This window comes from Lithobates pipiens, unplaced genomic scaffold (assembly GCF_037356315.1).
Source record: "Lithobates pipiens isolate NorthernLeopardFrog02 unplaced genomic scaffold, aLitPip1_a1.2 Scaffold_13, whole genome shotgun sequence".
NCBI classification, from domain to species: Eukaryota; Metazoa; Chordata; class Amphibia; order Anura; family Ranidae; genus Lithobates; species Lithobates pipiens.
Window position 1 is genome coordinate 207,969,172 of NW_027507718.1, and position 21,608 is coordinate 207,990,779.

General features: G+C 40.7%; 1 protein-coding gene across 1 annotated transcript in view; it reads right to left on the bottom strand.

Moving 5' to 3' along the window:
- Positions 1-20,180, bottom strand: part of BMP3 (bone morphogenetic protein 3) — a 64,652-nt gene extending 44,472 nt beyond the window's left edge. Inside the window, exon 1 of the mRNA XM_077476171.1 lies at positions 19,653-20,180. Within this exon, the coding sequence (XP_077332297.1) occupies positions 19,653-19,923 (271 nt within the window). The 5' untranslated portion in view covers positions 19,924-20,180. The remainder of the gene's footprint in view (positions 1-19,652) is intronic.
- Between the last annotated feature and the right edge of the window lie 1,428 nt (positions 20,181-21,608).

Genomic DNA, 21,608 nt, shown 5'->3' on the forward strand with positions numbered 1-21,608 from the left:
CTGATCTCTCCATTTTCCTCCTGCAGCTTCTGAAAGCCTGCAGAAGGGAGAGAAGTGAGGGGAAATGGAAAGATAATTTCCTCTATATGCAGCTGCCCTGCCGCGCCTCCTATGCAGCTTCTTTATGCTGCCCCCCTGTGTGCTCTCCAGCCCCCTTGTAGTTTTTACCGGCCCCCTGTGCGCTCTCCTGGCCCCTCCCCTTGTCCCCACAGCTCTGCAGGGTTCCCCCCTCCCTTCTCCTGTCAGCTGCTGCAGGATATCTGTCAGCATGAAGCCTCTTCTGAATGGAGGGTCAGTGATCCATACTGATCACAGACTCAGTCCATTCATAACTGAAACGTAGTAAACTGTATTTACTCTGCTTCAGTTTGTGAATGAAGGGGCAGCTCTGTACAGAGCTATTCCTGTGCATTCATTCTTTGCAGCTGAGGCTGTGTTCTCAATCTCATTTCTCTGTCTCAAAGGTGAAACATCAGAGGTCTGTTTAGACCCCTGATATCTCACCAAAGCCCCCCAACCGGGCTCTTAAACAAATGTAAAACATATTTTTTTAAATAATATTGTAAAAAAAAAAAAAATACATGGTAGGAAAAAAAACAAAAACTACCAGGGTCACAAAAGTCACACTTGTGACTGGGCCTTGGTGTTATGCCACCAGTCAGGGGGGCCCGTCATGGTTTATTGCACTGGGGCCCTGAAGGTTCTACTTACACCACTGCCCTGAGATCTCACTATTTAGACAGAAAAGGGAACTGAGGACATAGATTCTTCCATCCCTTTCTCTGCAGCCTCAGCTGCACTGGCCAGTGAAAGAACAGAGAGCAGTATGTACACAAGCTCCTGTTCATTTAAAAACAGCAGTAGCAAACACAACTTACTTTCCTTCAGTTATAAATGAACACTGTGAGTGATCCGTACCAATCATTTAGTGATGTTGATTTACTAAAACTGGAGAGAGCAAAATCTAGTACAGCTCTGCATAGAATCCAATCAGCGTCCAGTTTTTTTTTGTCAAAACTGAATTGAACAAGCTGAAGTTAGAAGCTGATTGACTACCATGCACAGCTGCACAAGATTTTGCACTCTCCAGTTTTAGTAAATCAACCCCATTGTGTTCATTTCGCAAAAGTAAGGAGCCAGTAAATATAACATACTTACCATTATACTTACCTGACCCCCGTGTTTCCCACAACGGGAAAGAGCACACCAGTTCTGGCCGGTGTCTCGTGTCCTGATTGGATAGATTGATAGCAGCGCAGCTATAGGCTCCCGCTGCTGTCAATCAAATCCAATGGCACAGGAGCCGGGCCGAGTCCTGCTTTCTGTGAATAGATGCAGAAACAGGACATTGGAGCATGGGTGTCCACGAAGGAGAGCACTTCTCCTACAGGGCATTCGAGAAGAGGAAGAGCCAGGAGTGCCACTGAGGGACCCCAGAAGAAGAGAATCGGGGCCACTCTGTCCAAAACCAACTGCACAGCGGAGGTAAGTATGACGTTTGTTTTTGTTTTTTTTAAAACCCTGAACCTTTACAACCCTATAATATTGAATATTCTATATTTACATTTTTAGTCCTGGCAATAATAAATAAATATGTAGACAGCTAGTATACATTTCCTTTACCCCTTTCACTGCCAAACATATTTAAAAAAAATGTTTACATGCATTTTAAAGAGTGCATTTTTGGCTTCAAATTTACTCACAAACCCCAAATCATTATAGCAGAGAACTTGTAGAATTAAATATGGTATTTGCAAATTTTTATGTTGCACAATATTTGTAAAACTGTTTACTAAACGTATGTTTTCAGTAAAACATACTTAACCAGTTCTCGACCAGCCGCCGCAGTTTTACTGCGGCAGAAGAGCATGGGTGGGAGAACTGACGTTACCTTCTGTGGGGTGCACACGCGCACCCCCTAGGCGGCCGCCACGATTGGATTTGTTTTAGAACCGATCAGTCTCCAGGCTCAGGTCAATGATTTCTGGCCTGGACCTGTTGATCGATCCTGATAAATGAAATCCTCCCCTGACTGTGTAAGTGTAAACACAGGCAGGGGAAGTGATGTCATCTCCGCTTTTTAGTCACGGAATTGGCGCATGTAGCTCCGTGCGATCTAATTGCCGGGGCTTACTCCAGCAGCTTGTAGATTCCTGTCTTAGGCTGGAGGAGAGAACCTGCTTGAAGTGTAATAATTTACGTGCTGTGAAGTGGAGGGATAATAAGAATGTTTTCATTCTGTCCTCCCTTCACACAGACACAACAGTCCAAATTCAAACGACGACTGGTGTTGTGGAGAAACCCCTCTGTGTCCACAAATATAACCTTAATACGGGAGGGGTGGACCTGAATGACCAGTTGTTGGCACCGTACCCAATTGCCCATAAGGCCAGACGCTGGTATAATAAAGTGTCTGTATAATAAAGTGTCTGTATATTTATTCCAATTGCATTTGTAAATGTTTTGAACGCTACCACACACTAGTGGAGTGTTAGCATAGGGTACAGCATTGCACAGTCCTAGTGTACACTTACACAGGGTCTGGAAAGATGACATGGCCATCACATTTTGAGAGACCCTAATCTGGAACGTTTACAGTTTATATAAAAGTGCAAAAAAAAAACACACAAAAACACAAAAAACAAGAAAAAATAAAAAAGCCAAAAATAAATAATCATGGTTTTATTTTTCTTCTCTCTATTGTTCTATAGCTATTGTTCTCTCTCCATCTGTTACTATATTTTATTGTATTTGCTTTGCAAGTATGATATGTCTTACTGTTATACTGCAATGTTACTTTGTTTTATTGTTAACAATCATTTGCTTAGCAGGTACGCCATACAGTTGCAGCACTGTTTTATTTATCTTGCCAGCAACAGCGCTTGCTCTCACGATGAGTAAATCAGCGACTCCAGAGCTGTAGGAGGTGATTACACCACCACAGTTAAAACAAAAATGGTGCATGTATGCCCATCATTAGAAGTGGGTGGATGAAGGGCGGTATTCTAATGGTGGGCATACCCACCAATCAATCTCTTTTTTTTTCGTTCAGCCCACAGGCTGCATGAAAAAAAGAACATTACAATATATGCCCAACAAGGACCAGCAACGTACCGCTATGTTGCTGGACTTTGAGTGATTATACCAGAATGATGTCTGCAGATTTAGGTATTATCTTGGTATCATTCTTTTCAGTCACTGGTCGGCTTTCATGTAAAAGCCATGCTAGCTGCTAATTAGCCGCTAGACTGCTTTTACAAGCAGTGGGAGGGAACATTCCCCCCTCCTCCCACCGTCTTCCATGGTTTACTCTGGCTCTTCTGTCCCAACAGGGAACCCAAGAATGCAGCTGGTGGTTCTGCCAGATGCCCATAGAGCTCATCAGAGACCAAAATGGCTCCAATCATCTCTATGTCCTAAGAAACCAGACGCTACAAGCATTTAATGACTTAGGTTTCGCCTGATATAAACAGCGCCATTGGGAAATTGGGAAAACATTTTATCAAACCGATCTTGGTGTGGTCAGATGCTTTAAGGGCAGAGGAGAGATCTAGGGTATAATAGACCCCAATTTTTTTTTCAAAAAAGAGTACCTGTCACTACCTATTGCTATCATAGGGGATATTTACATTTCCTGAGATAGCAGTAGACGTCCTCTGTAAATTTAAAGTGGAAACCTGTAAAGAATTTTAAAGGCTTTTAAAAATTATGTATGTAGTTGGTCGCTGCTGCACGCTTGTGCGCAATTTTAAAGCATGTCGTGTTTGGTATCCATGTACTTGGCAGAAGATCGTCCTTTTTACTTCATGAAACATTTGGGCAATATAGTGTGTTTTAGTGCATTAAAATTAAAAATGAAAAAAAAAACTGCGTTTGAAAAATTGCTGCGCAAATACTGTGTGAAAAAAAAAATGAAACACCAACCATTTTAATCTGTAGGGCCTTTGCTTTAAAAAATATACATAATGTTCAGGGGTTCAAAGTAATTTTCTAGCAAAAAAAATAAATAAAACAAAAAGTGTCAGAAAGGGCTTTGTCTTCAAGTGGTTAGAAGAGTGGATGATTTGTGACATAAGCTTCTAATGTTGCATAAAATGCCAGGACACTTCAACCCTCCTAACCCCAAATGACCCCTTTTTGGAAAGTAGATACCCTAAGCTATTTTCTGAGAGGCATGTTGAGTCCATGGAATATTTTATATTTTTCCACACGTTTCGGGAAAATATATATATATATTTTTTTTTACACAAAGTTGTCACTAAATGATATATTGTTCAAACATGGCATGGTTATATGTAGAATTACACCCCAAATTACATTCTGCTGCTTCTCCTGAGTATGAGGATACCATGTGTGGGACTTTTTGGCAGTGTAACCATGTACAGGACCCCGAAAATCACTGATCAACATGCCACTCAGCAATTTCCTTGAGGTGTCTACTTTCAAAAATGGGGTCATTTGGGGAGAGTTTGTACTGCCCTGCCATTTTATCACCTCAAGAAATGAGATAGGCAGTCACAAACTAAAAGCTGCGTGAATTCCAGAAAATGTACCCTAGTTTGTAGACACTATAACTTTTGCACAAACCAATAAATATGCGCTTATTGACATTTTTTTTTTTTTTGCCAAAGACATGTGGCTGAATACATTTTGGCCTAAATGTATGACTAAAATTGAGTTGAATGGATTTTTTTTTATAGCAAAAAGTAGAAAATATCTTTTTTTTTTTATTCGCCCTTTTTCCATTTATATCTTAAAAAATAAAATCGCAGAGGCAATCAAATACCATCCAAAGAAAGCTTTATTTGTGGGAAATAAAGGACACAAATTTTGTTTGGGTACAGCATTGCGTGACCACGCAATTACCAATGAAAGCAGCTCAGTGCCAAATTGTAAAAAGTGCTCTGGTCATTGAGAAGCCAAATCTTCCGGGGCTGAAGTGGTTAAAATGAATTCAAGTGCATACAAACACCAAAAAAAACTTCCATGTCAGCGCATACAGCTGTCAAAATACCCAATCAGTGCTTGAATACCTAATATGTGTTACACATTCTGCATTTATGTACTTATAGTTGTCCTAGTTACATCTGTGCACATACAGAGAGGTGGGGGTTCTTTAAAATGGAGGATCAGCTGTCCTGATCACTTCTACATTGTACCCAGTAGGTGGCTGATGAGATTTAAAGCAATCTGACGGCTGCTTGTTTTTAGCTTTTCAGCACCATGATGTTTGGTGCCTGGCAGCGAAAGGGTTAAAGGACTGCTAACCTAAAATTAAAAAGTGCAAGTGTTACAAAATATTGTGTAAAAAGGATGCATTACATACTTGAAATTTTGCTAACAACACTGTCCACTGCCAGAATACAGTAGAGAAAAACTTCCCTCTCCTCTCCCCTGCCCATTCACAGAAAGGTTTGGAATTTTTTGAAAGGGTTTACAGAATAAAAAGCCTTCTAAAGTTCTAAAGTCATGTTTAAATAAAATTTCTTGTTTTTTGTTTTTTTTATCAGTATAACGGAGGACCCTACCATGTAACCCTCCCATCAGCTTGTAACAGTGGTGGCTATGGAGTCAGCAGAAATTAAACATTTTGATTTCCATTCTGTCAGTATTTTACTTGTTCGAAAGCCACTGGATTATTCCCAATAATAATCTTCACATATCCCAGTTGCCACTTTACAGTGCTCCCTTTTAGGTCCCTTTCACACGGGGGCTGTCCGTTTTTTTGACGGACTCCGCTTTACCAGTAGGGATCGATCCGTTGATCCCCGCTGAGTAAGTGGATGACAGGTCTGTTTCTGCTCACTGTGCGGAGACTCTATGGGGGATCGGAAGAAAACAGACCACCTGTCCGTTTTTATCCGATCCACCAGACAGATGGAAAATATGGTTTCCATCCGTATGCATTTAGCGGATTGGAGCAGATCAGTTGTCAGTAGACATGTCACTGCTGACATCCGTCACTCCATAGAGGTGCATGGAGCATACGTTCAGGTCTGACTGGAAAACTGACAGGTGGACCTGAATGGTCCGCATGTATGAAAGGGGCCTTACACTTGCGATATTACCAAACATATAAAAGAAACGATGCTAAATAAATATTTGAACGCTATTCCGAAATAATGTGGTCAGTGCTAAATTGACACTATTATTTGTGCCCACAAAGAAACACGGAGGCAGATTTACTAAAGCTGGTGCACTCAGAATCCGGTACAGCTGTGCATTGTAGCCACTCAGCTTCTAACTTCAGCTTGTTCAGTTAGGCTGTGGCAATAAAACCTGGAAGCCAACTGGTTTCTATGCAGCGTTGTACCAGATTTTCATTCTCCAGTTTTAGTAAATAATCTCCTAGTTGCCACTACAACAAATATGCAACCCGTGATCAAGTGTCCTTATTTTTTAACATTCCTGCAATCCTTCTACAGCCTTTACACCACTGATGCGGCACACCAAAATTCTTCTCTCAACACCCCAATTATCTCAGTGCAGAAGTGCTCACTTACCAGGTATCTATGACCTCCTATGCAAAATAAGCAGGTCAATGTGCGCTTATACCAAACAAAGGATCTCCACTGCCATTTGACCACTTCTGGTGACGTCATATACTGCTATTGGAACACACGCTGGCTCTAGGATAGAGTAGAGCAGTGGCATTCTTGAATACAAAGAGGTTGGTCATGTTTGGTGTCAGTAAAGTACATACTTTTATTATTTATGTGTGGCTTTTATTCTCAATAAACATTGCACAATGAAGCTTTTCTTTTGGTCTATGTTACTGGTGAGTTTTTATTAAGAGAGGAGGACATTAGCCTGCAGTATCTTGCTACCAGTTTGTCAATTGAAGTCCCAATATGTGTAGTAGATCTGCTGTCTGCCATCATTCCAGCAGGTGTTTCTGCTCAGTGCTTAATGAAATGTAAATAACTTTTAATACATTGCAATTAGCCAAGGCACTCATGAGCTGCCAACAAGTATCTATTTTTTATTTTAATTGACAGAAGTTTCTTAAAGTGGACCTGTAGGTTTAATTCAGACTCACCTTCCTGTTTGCCCTTCTTCAGTGCTGACAGTTCAAAAAACTGTTGTAACCGATTCCTGTGACCTCAAAACGTCATCCATTTACTACCTTAAATGAATAACTATGTGGCTAATCGAAATTCAAAAACAGTGAAAAGCATGTATACAGAACAGATTGGGCTAGGGAGTTCCAAAGTATGGGAGAAGCTCTGGAGAAATCCTGTAGGCGAACATGGGAGGAGGTGACAAGGGAGCTAGAGAGCAGGAGGTCTTAGGAGGACCAAAGAGAGCGGCTTGGTTGGTATTTTGAAACTAGGTTAGTGATGATGAAAGTCCTGCACATGATGAAGGCGTTTACCAAGCTGTTTAACTGAATGTGGCCTTTTCGCAGCCAGCAAAATTGGGGTACTTGGGCTTGGCAGGTGTAAGAGGAGGCCCCCCTCGCTTGGGAAAGATTTCCTCACTTCCTGATGTGTGTACAGTACAGGAAGTAAGGGAAATCTCTCCAATAGGATGATTCTAACTATTCTTTACACTTTCCAAAATGAAAACAAAACACGTTTTGGGTTTAGATATACAATTAGCCACATCAAATAAATATTCAGAATTTCTGTTGGGCCTCTTCTTGCTTTTAGTTATTGGTTCAAACGTTAGCAAATATGTATTTATCTTATCTTCATATAATATTGAAATATAAAATAACTTGGTAGATTTAAAAAGGCAAGCATGACCCATAGCAGTGTCTAGTTCAGTTAACATTAAATATACTTATAATGCTGCCGTGCTCTGCAAATACTAATATGAGCTTCATGTTTCCATAGCACAGGTGGAATAATTTCAGCAGTTCTTTGGAAACTTCATCCATAAAGCCATCAATCAGATTAGTTAAAACAAAACAGATGAACCAGAGAAATATAACTGTTTTGCAAAGGTTTCAGGTTAATTTGCAGAGGGAAGAGGAATATTAACTTCACCTCATTTCCATTTGAGTTCAGTAATGTAGTAAAGGTTTATGAGGGCCCCTGGTATTTCCACTGGTTGCACTTTTGCTTCCAGTAAAGCAGTGTTAGAAAAATGAAGAACGCTGAAAATATGATACCTGCTACTACAGATAGTTATGATAATATCAAACAGGGAGAGAACATTTTGAAGTTGGTTCCACAAATGCATGAAGCAGCAAAATGTCAACTCTGCATATTTATTTCAGGTAAGTGACTCAGAATGCATTAACACTACTGGATCAGATTGACAGTGAGTGGAAACTGAGAAGCATAAACAAAGTTATATTACTGTGAACCATTCCGAATTTTATCATTTTTAACTAATGTTGACCTAGAAATGTCTTAACCCATTACAGCCAGCTGGAGCCTGCTCTTCAAAAGCTCCCTGTTCATGTGATCACTGTGATTGGCTGCCACAGTTTAGCATGCCTTCGGCTATAGCCACTAACAGTAATTATTGTGCTCTCCCAGCAGGGATGGCTCCCCACGGGGAGAACACAGGAGGGGGAATCAAGCAATTTTCTTATGACACCATCTATGGCCTGGCCTGCTTTAGTACCGACATATCTAACAAATTCAACTAGTTCTTATTTGCACATATTGTATGGCAATATTGTTACAATCGATTCATAAAAGATACCACCTTATGGGTCATAAAGAAAAAGGAGCTAAATAAGACCTCTTCCAAGTTGGAGTAAACAGTTGATTACGTCACACCTTTTATAATATTCTGCAACATAATTTGTCATTAACCACTTGCTTACTGTGCACTTAAATCCCCCTCCTGCCCAGGCCAATTTTCAGCTTTCAGTGCTGTCACACTTTGAATGACAATTGCGTGGTCATGCTATACTGTACCCAAATGATTTTTTTCATACAAATAGACCTTTCTTTCGGTGGTATTTAATCACTACTACTAATGTTTCATAGTTTGCTATAAAATTTTGGAAACAGGTAGTTTTTATACTTAATTGATATTCGCTGATGAGGCTGCATTGATGGGGACTGATAGGCTGCACTGATGGGCATTGATAGGCTGCACTGATGGGCGCTGATAGGCACAGTTAAGGTGACACTGATGGCCACTGATAAGATGGCACTGATGAGGTGGCACTGATGGGTGGCACTGATGGGCACTAATAGGTGGCACTGATAGATGACACTTATGGGCACTGGCAGGTGGCACTGATAGGTGACACTGATGGGCAGCACTGTTGATGAGGCCCTGATTGGTGACATTGATAGGTGGCACTGTGGGCACTGATAGGTGGCACTGTGGGCAGTGGTATGTGGTGCTGGTGGGCACTGGTAGGCAGCACTGTTGTGCACTGGTAGGTGGCACAGGTGGGCACAGATGAGGCATTGGCTGCTCTCCTTGACCAGGACCGATGTCCCTCTGACAGGCGCCAGTGATCTGCTGTTAGCGTGAGGAGAAAAAATTGCGGATTACCAGCTCTGTTTACATCACATGATCAGCTGTGATTGGTTGAAGGCTGATCACGTGGTAAGGACCGAGTCTCATAGACTCACTGATCACAGAGCATGCCGCACGCGCCCTGCAGAGGTTGCACAGGACACTTGAACAGGAAAGGACGTATATTGACACCCTCCCAGCCAAGTAGGTCCGCGCTGTAGCCGTCATTCGGCTATAGCGTGGATCTGAAGGGGTTAAGCCTCTCTGAAACTTATATTTGAAAACAGCATCTCCGACACTATGGGATTGGTTTACTAAAGGCAAATAGATTTCACTTTGCAAGTGCAATAGGACTCTGCAAGGGAATTTGCTCCAGGGCTTTGCAAATTAGGTGAAGTTCACTTTGCAAAGAATACCCAATCACATGCAAGGAAAAAAAAATGTATTGGACGATGAAAGTCAGCAAAGATTCACCACATTTACTAAGCTCTGGAGGAAATGCCCTTGCAGAGTGCAACTGCACTTACAAAGTATACAGTCTATTTGCCTTTAGTAAAGTTGTGAGTTTGAGGGACTGCGTAACAACTGTATCAGGAAATAAGAGGTAAGACTAAGAAAAGGGAGGGTGTCAGCACATTGCCTGTCTGGCTGAATATCTGTTACTTCAGATGGGCTTTAATTCTGAAGCATCATTCACTTGAATCCACTGGTATGTGGGGAATTACTCCTCTAAGCTGAAATTGGAAAGGTTTCAATGTGCATATAAGACACGACTACAATGCCTATACAAACTTTGGCAAACAGAAACCACAGCAAAATGTGACATCATGGATGCAATGCATTCCATAATTTAGGACACTGAACGCAATTTTTTGCCACAGTACCAGCACAACCTACAAAGTGCTTGCCCTCTGGCAATGGGAGGAAGTCTCCATTCTCTGCAAATGGAAGAGTTAGATTTTGATATATCATATAACTGGCTTGGATACATTATTGCCTTAGCCTGGAGCTATACATTAAACCACCTAGACACCATAATATGGACTCTGGCCACTTTATTGCTTTTCTTAAAGCGTAGTGTAAAAAAATACGTTTATACACATTGTGCATCAATTACCTTACTCCTCAGTCATAATTGCAAATACCTCTTCCTGTAGCATAATGGATAAATGTTACAGTTTTCTCTATGAGCAAAGATAATATGCTGTCATGAGGACCAGGCATTTTTCCCTGTTTGTTATCTTCTTAGGCACTGGTCCCTCCCTGCCTATGTGAGTTCTCCTGCCTCTGATGCCTATAAGAGAGACCTGGGCACTACAATTGTTGCTTACACAAGCAGGAGATAAAAAAAATATATCAACCATGACTAAGGATTACCATCCGAAATGCGTAGGCTGTCTTTACAGCATTGTATATGTCTTTTCAATAAAAGAATTCTATTTTTGGTGTGCCCACTATCCCTTTCCTTATTCTGATATATTCCTTACACTGCGCTGCCACCTTCTCCTCTGACATCATTGGCAGTCGGATGTTTCTTTTGGGTTTTGTAGATTGTTCCCTTATGAAGCACCTGTGCCCCAACGCATTATCAAGGAGCTGGCTGAAAGAACCAAGAGACAGCCAGCGTCTTGATGACACACTGCAGTACGTGAGCTGAGTACTCTGAAACCTCCTGAGATGCCTGAGGTAAGAGTGAAATAATGGAAATGGGTGTGAAAAATGAAGGTCTACTACTTAGAAGGGAGTAAGAGTTTTTTTTTTAAGGGAAACCCTGGTAACTACTGATATATCAATTTAAACTGTATCTAAATTTAATGGTGGCCTTTGAATTACTGATTTTCAAATCATATGATAAATGCCACTCTCCAGAAAAACACTGGAAGCCATAATAAAACTCTCTTTTCTAAGTTCATGCTTTAAATATTTTCTAATTGTGATCCACTGAATGTAATGCAATGCACATAATACTGCACTACATTCTTCCCACCCAGGGGAAATCTTGTACCATAATTCCCTGCATTGATGGCCGGGGAAACTGTCAATGGGGACATGGAAGTGACTTCATATATGCCACATCCGGGTCAGCAACAAGAAGGGGAGAAGAGCGGATGTGTGTTCACTCTCCTTCCTCCGCCTCTACCTGCTATGCCAGTCCTGGGTCTGCAGATGAGCAAGCGGAGCCTGGGAGGGGGCGCGTTAGGTGTGCAGCAGCGCAGCCACCTGAATGCTTCCATCCAACAAATAAACCCTGCTGCTTGCACACAGCAGAGGTAAATGTTAAAAAATACTACCTGTCTGGCGCCCGGAAACTACATGCCCCGGGACATTGGGCGATAGGAATCGTGCATCCCCACGCCTGGTGCTAACAGTGAATTGACTGACAAAAAGTGCTAGGACACAATTTCTAGTCAACATGGCGACCTGGCACCTGGGATTTGTCAAACCTTGTTAATAAACACTTAATCAAATGTACCATACATTTAAAACATGCTTCTGGTGATAATTGTCACAGCTTCCAGTGTACTTACGTCAGCTGTCAACCTGTCTTTCAAGCCAATGACTGGTGTCATAGCTGGTTACATGTGCAGCACTATGATAACTGAAGATCTAAAGAGAGACTAATATGGCATCATACCCGGCAGATAGGTTTATTTGCGCTTTATCACAAAGTTTTCAACTCTGGTAGCTAAAAATGACTGTTACGTTCATGAAAATAAGGATCTTTATCTTGGTCTGTTAGCATTGTAAAATGAAGTTAAAGTCTAAAGCTGGCCATACATTGCCATTTTTTTTGTTTGGCGGATGAACGGAACCGATTCCCCATCCACACATTTAAGGTGGATGTGGGAAACCTCTGTACAATTCTGTTTATTCTGACAGGGGGGACTCCTCAACTGTCAGAATGCACAGTTCAGCGCTGCAGTCATTGGCTGCAGCCGCTGACCGAACGTCTTTTCTTCAACAGGTATTTTCAACAGAAGTCAATCAATGTAATAACTTCTGTTGAGCAGCCGTAGCCACACATGGGTCGACATCCAGCTGGTCACTGCTGAACCATCCACATTCCGATCCATCTTTGGACACCTTGATTTGTAAAATTTTCCATGTATTTGTAGCATATTTTGCATGCCTCAGTTATCAAAAGCACATCACAGAAACCATCACTGGGAAATTAGGTAAAAGGTTTAATACAGGTATTGGCTTTGCAAAGAATTGAACAGAAACATCCGACATCAGGCTCTAGGAAAAAATCGAGGTTATCTCCCAGGCCAGTGTGGCTAGAGAATTCAGTTCCTCCCAGGAATCACATGACCTCGGTTTGAAAGCCCCAGATCTGGAAAATGTATTCAGTATCAAGTAGATAAGGGAGTTACGATTCAAAGCAGGTGTTGCAGTTACAACGCCTGATTTTGTATGTGTCTCAGTAAAGACATTCAGTCCAATTTAAGAGGATGAAAAAAATAACTAACATATGCTTTTAATAATTAGACACCCAGAAGAAGGTTAAAAGGGTATATGTTAAATGCGGGCTAAATCATATGATCTTTGGAAGATGGATGTACAATTTATATCTATTAGGTTATCTGTAAGTTAGCATGTTGAATATACAACTGTGAGTAAGAAGAAAAAAAAAAAGTTTTTATGTTTGAGAAATAGTGATCGTCCAATGGAGTGGGAATTCCATCAGGATGACACAACCTTGTTTGTCTTACAAATATGTGTTTTAAGTGATAAACTTCACCTGCAATACTGTTGCTTAATTGTTAACTCACACTTGCCCAATAGGGAAAGAGTAATTACTCACCCACGCAACTGATCACAGCTGTCATCTAATGACTAAAAATGAGGACAGTGCAAGTTCATCTATCAGTAGAGTTCTAACAGTTTTCATTCACTTTCAAAGGAAAACATAAAATGTTAACAAATATCTAAAGCCAAAATATATATGTTTTTATTTTTGAATAACATTTTTGAATAAAAACAATAGTAAAAGTGATGGAAAATTCAAAATTATCTGTGATACCTGGAATAGGCTATGGCCTTGTACACATGATCTGTTTGTTGGATTACTGATTTTTGTCAAAAGGGTGTGTGCAGGATTTTGTCTAGCATACTAACTAGTTTGACAAACCAAAACCTAGTCACCTACTATGAGAGTATAAAGAGGAAGTTCATTTCTCAAGCACCATCCTTTGGGCCCCTTCTGCTAATGTCGTGTTAGTAGAATTTTGGTGAGATTCGATTTGCGATTTTCAGATTGTACAAAACAAATGCCTTTTAAAATACATTTGGCATAACTACATGCAAAGCAACATTATTATCCCAATAAAGAAGACCAGAATGTGCGCTACAATTCCACATTGCTCACAAATGTTAATTATAGATGACAATGGTAGTTTACAAGACCAAACTCTTCCGGCTCATTCCTTGATGTTTGTACTTTCGACTTTTGTGTGACGATTTCTGTACTGACCATCCAAAAATCAGACGTTGAGTTCACATCCGACAAACATTTTATAGCCTGCACATCCAGCTTTTGTCTGAGGAAAAAGTTAAATTGGCTGTCGAAAGCACCATGCTAACGATTCGAAAATCCGCAGACAGCTCGTCTTACGAATTTTCCCTTCTGATTTTCATAACGTGTGCCTTAGAGGGGAAATCTTACAATGGAGATACTTGTTCCAGTGACAACTCTCCAGGAATAAACTACCCTCCCTTTGGAGAAATGAACTCACATTTTTATGTGTGTACTGGACAGGAAGAGAATAGAAATCTCCTCACAGATGGCGAAAAAATAAATAAACAACATTTGACCAGATTTTAACTTCATTGAGGCTGATGAAGGAAGTTTGTAATTCGTCTGAAATACGTTCCAGAGCACATACACACTGTCACGATGGTGCTTCCAGGCTGGTGTCATCCCTCCCTACATGGCCGATTCCATTAGCGAGGATCTGGCTCTCTCAGTCTGACTGTGACCAGCGGCTGCAGCTCTGCCTTCTCCAGTCTCTCCAGTGGCTTCACCCTCCACACTTCTAGTGGCTCTTCCCCCTATGACTCCAGCAGTCCGGGTCATCCATCCACTATGGGCTAAAACCATTGTGACATGCCTTCTGTTGCTTCACCCATGTGAGTGCATAATTATACTTTCTAAACTATTTTTCAATAAACTGACTTACTAAACTATATTGGGCCCCTTGGTTCCTCTCTCCTCTTTAATGCAGGGATTTTAACTATTACCTACTTCAGTGGTTTCCCACCTCAGTCCTCAAGTAACGCCAACAAGACATGTTTTTAGGATTCTCTTCACCTTCCACACGTGCTGTAAATCAGTGTCAATGGCTTGGTATTCATGACAGCTACTTCATCTAAGGCAGGCATGTCCAAAGTGCGGCCCGCATTCCAGTTTAATACGGCCCCCCTGGTGATTTGGATATATATATATCTTTTGTGGCCCCCAGGGCTTGCAGGACTTTTTTTAACATCCCGCAAGTGCACCGCTCCAGTGTGAAAGCACTCAGACAGGAGAGGTGCTTTACAGGCACTATTTTTAGTGCTAAAACACCTGTAAAGTGCCTCAGTGTGAAAGTAGTCTAAAATGTTTGCTTTAAGGTTTAATACTGCTTTCATGTGTTTAAAAACGCCTAAGCTTTAGCCAGCCATAATTGGAGCAATTGTCTTCCTGGAAAAAAAATCGCTAGATCCCCCCAGTCAGTGTTGAAGGGGGAATGCCTCCCACGGAGCCATTGTGTTCTCTTGGTGGGGGGGGGGGGGGGTTCAGGGGAAGCCATCCCTGTCAGGAGAATATGATTATTGCTAGCAGCTATGACAGTCACTAGCAATAATCTCATGTAAAGTCTGACATGTTGGTTGTGCCCAGGTTGATCATTTGATCAACTTGGGTACATTCAGCCTGCCCATACATGGTTTGAATCTCGGCCGTTTCAGCAGGTCAGCAGATTTGAACCGTCTATGTCCGGTTTTACAGTTGATAAGAGTCATTATGTTATATGATGCACATCAAATGAGAAGAACCAGGGTGTATAAATATACAGATCTTCACTTCCCACCAATTACTTTTCAAACTCGGCATATTATTGCTTAACGCAAACTGATATTAGCCATGTAAGGCTATTGCATTCTTTTCCCATGAACTACACTAAAGTCAACTACTAAGCAATCTGATAAAATTGTTCAAAAATACAGAAGACATCAGTCTTAGGTCATAATATTTATTCAATGATTTCCCAGATATAGTCCACAAAAACTCCTCCCTTGTAGAAGAGAATTGCAAGAGCTACTATTTAATTTGCAAGTACTGATTAAACGCAGCCCGGCAAGCCAAAACCCAAGTTAATCATTGCACAGACTGAGGTGTATGTGATAAAATTAATTCGCATGACATAGATTGGTGATTTCATCTGCCCTAACACTTTTCTGACTGCCAAAACATCTGACAGCCATTGTAAGCATCCCAGATGTCTAACCTTCTCATTAACCAGGGAATCTTTATAAAGTCTTTAAAACCTGAAGTCTGTCTTCCCAGCATGGAGATAATCCAGTGATAAAGCACAAATCAGATACAGGTATCAATGTTCTGCATTGTATCATTACAATAAGACGGTGGGAGGCCAATGAAAGTGTTTTTCTACCCATGTGCTGCCCTTTCCAGCTCTCTTCTGTTTACTCTGGCAGAGAATGGATTCATGTAATTAACTCCGCACTCTCTCCGCTGCCAAAGGTGTGATCAAAACACAGCACAGCATTGCTTCATCGCAGTCTTTTTACACGTACTCTGCAGATTTTTCCACTGTGAAAAGATAAATGGATGGCTGAAATGTGAGTGCGAGTTTAATATCAGTTCAGCTCTTGTATCTAAAGAGGGTACTTGGATGGCCTCTGGGTATGCACCTGCTTGCTCGACCCTTGCAAGCACTTTACAAGCACCGCTGGCTTCTTTAGTGGTGCAGGATTTCTTCAACATGCCTTCTAGTCTTGTTCCCTGTAAGTGTTCCCTTCTGAATAAACAAGAGACCATAAGAGACTACCCCAACAGGGGTGTCACGCAAGTTAACCCCTCAAGGACGTATTAGTGTGATCTCCTTGAAAGATTTCATATTAGAAACGGACTTTGAGATCAAACAACAAATAAACCCTACGAATGCAAAGGAACTGACATTTTCCCAAACAGACTGTCAAGATGTCTCCGCTAAAACGTTATCATAAGGAACACATGCTGGCAAGTATTCCAGCTATTTTGTGAATGTGAGTATTGAAAGGCAAATCATCTGGACTGTGATACCCCAACAAAATGCAATACCCTGACAGGTACCCACACTGATCTGCACAGCAATTACATCCCTAATATTTAACGCTTTAGTCCTTATCACTCCACCGGAGATACTTTTACACTATCTTAGGGATTGGCATTTATACATTTATTTTGCCTCACCATGCTATGACCATAAAAGGGGGAGATTTACACCCCATTCACACTTGAGCGACCTGTCATACAACTCTGGACATTAAAGTTGCATGACAAATCGTACTCCATGTTTTTCAATGACAAGCATTCATATATGTGTGACTTTAAAGTGGTATGCACTACTTTGGTCCGACTTTCATGCAACTTGAGGGCCATAGACTTCAATGTAAGGCTCTATTCACACTTGCACGACTCCAAAGCAAAGTCCATTTTTGATGCAACTTTGCATGGGTGCGACTTGGATGCGACTTGTTGTCCCTCTGAAAAGACTGACCCACTGTTGCATGTAAAACATTTGGATACGACTTTCATGCAACTTTTGGCGGTTAACGTTGAAGTCTATGGCCCTCAAGTTGCATGAAAGTCGGACCAAAGTAGTGCATGAACTACTTTGAAGTCGCTATAACTTTAAGTCACACATATATTAATGGCTATCATTGGAAAACATGGAGTATGATTTGCCATGCGACTTTGATTTCAAAAGTCATATGACAAGTCACACAAGTGTGAATGAGGTGTCATTGTCAAAAGTGTAATGGAACAAGCTTGAGTTAAAAACGGATTGGCTACCATGCACTGCTGCACCAGATTATGAGTGCTACAGTTTTTGTAAATCTCTCCCAAAGAGTTTTATTATGACTGCCCTATTGGCACCTGTGCCCAGTATAATGGAGCCGTTTTGAGTAGTTACAGGTGCCCACCACTGCTACATAAACTGCCTTTGCTATGGATTTAGGGCTATTTTCCTTTTGTATATATCACTAAGCGCAAATGAGAGCAGTGTGCAGTAACTCATAGCAGCCAATCAGAAAACAGTTACCTGTAAACAAACAACACTGTACTGCCAGTGATACTTTTTTTTTATTTGAGTATCTTGCCTGCACATCCACTGCAGCTGATAGTTCACTACAAGCTACCATTTATTATATATACGTAATGATCATTTTCATTTCTAATAAGAAATATATGAAATATGAAATTCATTACAGTCCAGGCTTCAGGAGGAAAGCGGTTTGTCTGGCTATCAGCAGGGACATACTTTAAACAAGGTTTACCGTTACGCAGCCTATTCATCAGAACTCAACAAGAAAACAGAACGCAGCTCATGTTTGAGAGCCTCCACAATTGGCTCAGTATCATTTTAGGAATTCTGACAGTTGTAATAATGTCATGCCACGCAATAAATTAGTTACAGACACACACAAGGATCCGTAATGAAATAGCAAAGGGGTGTTACACTAAACAGCACCAGACAAAGTTCAGTGCAGTTCACTTAAGTACAAGGTCAGCTCCAGCCGGCTATGGGCACTAGAAGGGGTCATATACCAGAACACAGATGTAAGCTTACACCTGGAAGGATGCTTTATATGTCACTTAACTTATTCTCATCTTATAATAATAAGTAACTATGAGCCATTGGGAAAAATTCTTATTATAGCGCAACTCTATGTCAACTATTCTTTCAGAAAAATATGCAACATAAGACAGAAAGGGAGAACGAGAGAAAGCAGAGAGAGAAAGAGAGAGCGATATATTGAATGCTGCAAAGAGATATATATATATATATAGAGAGAGAGAGAGAGAGAGAGAGAGAGAGAGAGAGAGAGAGATTGACTTATACATGGAAAGAGAGAGACCTATATAAGGGAGGAGAGAGACCAATATATGGAGGAGATAGACCAACATATGGAAATAGAGAGACCTATATAGAGAAAGAGAGAGACACATATATGAGGAGGGTCAGAGAGATCTAAAAATGAAAAAAAAAAAACATATATATGGGGGAAGAAAAACCTATAGAGAGAGAGAGAGAGAGGGTGCTATAAAAGGTAAGAGAAAGATATATATGTGGAGAGAGAGACCTATACCAGGGAAGAAATAGATCTATATATGGGAAGAGAGACTTATATATGGGGAGGGGAGAGACCTATACATAGGAAGAGGCCCAATTATGGGAAGAGGGACCTATATATGGGAATATGAAGAAAAAGACATATATATGTGTGTGTATATATATATATATATATATATATATATATATATATATATATATATATATATATATATATATATGGGAGAGGGAGACCTATATATGAGTATATGAGAAGAGAGCCGTATATAGAGATAAATAGAGACTTATATATAGGAATAAAGCCATATACATGGAGAGGCAGAGACCTATATATGGGAAGATAGAGACATATGTATGGGACGATAGAGACCTATATATGGGAAGATAGACATATATATGGGAATATAGAGACCTATATGTGGGAAGATGGACACATATATGGGAAGATATAGACCTATATATGGGAAGATAGAGACATATATATGGGACGATAGAGACCTATATATGGGACGATAGAGACCTATATATGGGAAGATAGACATATATATGGGAATATAGAGACCTATATGTGGGAAGATGGACATATATATGGGTGAGAGAAAGAGACCTATGTATGAGAAGATGGACATATATATGGGAAGAAAGACATATAAATGGGAAGATGGACAAAAATATGGGAAGATGGACATATATATGGGAAGATAGACATATACATATGGGAAGAAAGACATATATATGGGAAAAAGGACATATAAATGGGAAGATAGACATATACATATGGGAAGAAAGACACATATAGAGAGAAATGGACGTATATATGAATAGATATAAGTGTATATAGGAGAGTGTGAGCTGAGTGTCCCGTATATAATGCAGACTTACCAGTGAGGGGTTTGAAGCTCCGCACGGTGTTGCCGTCCTTGAGGGTGAGTTGATGGCGGGAGCTGTCTCTGCCCCTTCTCCCTCCTCCTCGGTACTTATCATAGAGTCTAAGCATATGTTCGGACACGGTGTCCCCCACAGGTAGCACAGCCTCAGCTCCCCCCGCCTGGCTCCTGACGGCCAGCACTCCTTCCTTCCACACTTCTCCAAGACACAAGCAGCTGCTGCATGCCCAGCACAGTACGAGCCAAGCCGAGCCCCGTGTAGCCATGTCCAGGTAGTCAGTATCACCCACTACAGTGACAATGGAGCACTTTATTCATTCAGCATCCACACATGTCCGGGAGTCAGGTGTAATGAGGGTGCTCACAGGTGGGCAGTCGTTATGTGAACATAGTGGTCCTGTGTGAGGGCAGGGGATGAGCAGTGTGCAGTGTGTAGTATGCAGTGTGCAGTCTCCTGTCTCCTCTGTGGAAATCTTCTCTCCGCTTTCCTTGCCAGGACTTTGGAGTGCAGTGAGAGGCGCTGCTTGGCCGTGGTTTTGTGTCAGCTCGGGGCTGAGCCCAGCCAGCAGGCAGCCAATCACGGCTCTCCGCTCTGACCAACCTGCATAGCGTACAGCCAGCGCAATGCATAGTGTTAGAGCACATCTGGGTGCTGTGTGTGTGTGAGTGTGTGGTGTGTGCTCTCCTCCCTACTACACCTCTGTACACAGGGGACACCCAAACCTTTATCCTTCTATCACTACACAACACTTCCCCTCTCTCATCACCTGTCACCTGCCACAGCTCTGTACAACATCACAACAGGCAAGCCCATAGCTTCTGTGTACTACAACTATTCCTGTTGGCAGCTGGACACATTTTAAAGAGAACCTGTCATAATCAAGCTGCAGAAATCCATTGCAGGACAGGTGACATAACAGGGGTCTTTTACACCAAAGAGAACCTGTCACCAAAAATGCACAAACGAGACTTAAAATTTGGGGAGGAACTTTTTTTTTTTACACCAAAAAATAAATAATAATAATTAACATTTGGGGAGGAACGTTTTTTTTGTGCACTAAAAAATATATATATATATATAATAATAATATAAAATTTGGGGAGGAACGTTTTTTTTTACGCTTTATAAAAAAATTATATATATATATATATATATATATATATATATATATATATATATATATAATTATATATATATAATTAATTTTTTAATATATATATATATATATATATATTTATTTATTTATTTATTTATTTATTTTTAGTTAACTTTTTATGTCATCACATAGAGTCTATGTGATGAAATAAAAGGTTAACTAAAAAAAAATGGAAAAAGTTACTCCCCAAATTTTGTTTAAGCCCCCCCCCACACACACACACACTCTCTCACATGCATGAACATAAATGCTGGCATGCAAAAACATTGCGCTACACATGTTTCATAGAATACAATTAAAATGACTGCGCTTATAAGACAAAAAGAGCAAGTGGATAAGTGAACGGATGAAACATAAATATGTTTTTTAGAAAACAAAGCTGCAACTTCCTGTGAGAGACGCACAAAATAAACAACTTTCTATAGTAAGTTGCGCTATGCTCTCATGTGAGTGAATACTAGCAATAAACTTTAATAATGCTAAATCATATATATTTATATATATATATATATATATATATATATATATATATATATATATATATATATTAAGTGACTCCATACATAAATAAAAATTGATTGATTAGATCATGTTTTAAGGTGATTTTCAAACATGAAATTACCACACGATACACCCAAGAGTCGCGGTTAAAAGAGATAAAGACCTCCACCTCTGCACACACTGCCGCTTACCGACTCACCCGGGAACGTCACATTGGGGCCTCACCCTCAGTTATAAAAGAACTGTCAAAGCGAAGACGTGTCATGCGGCGGATGCCTCCCATGGAGGCAGGT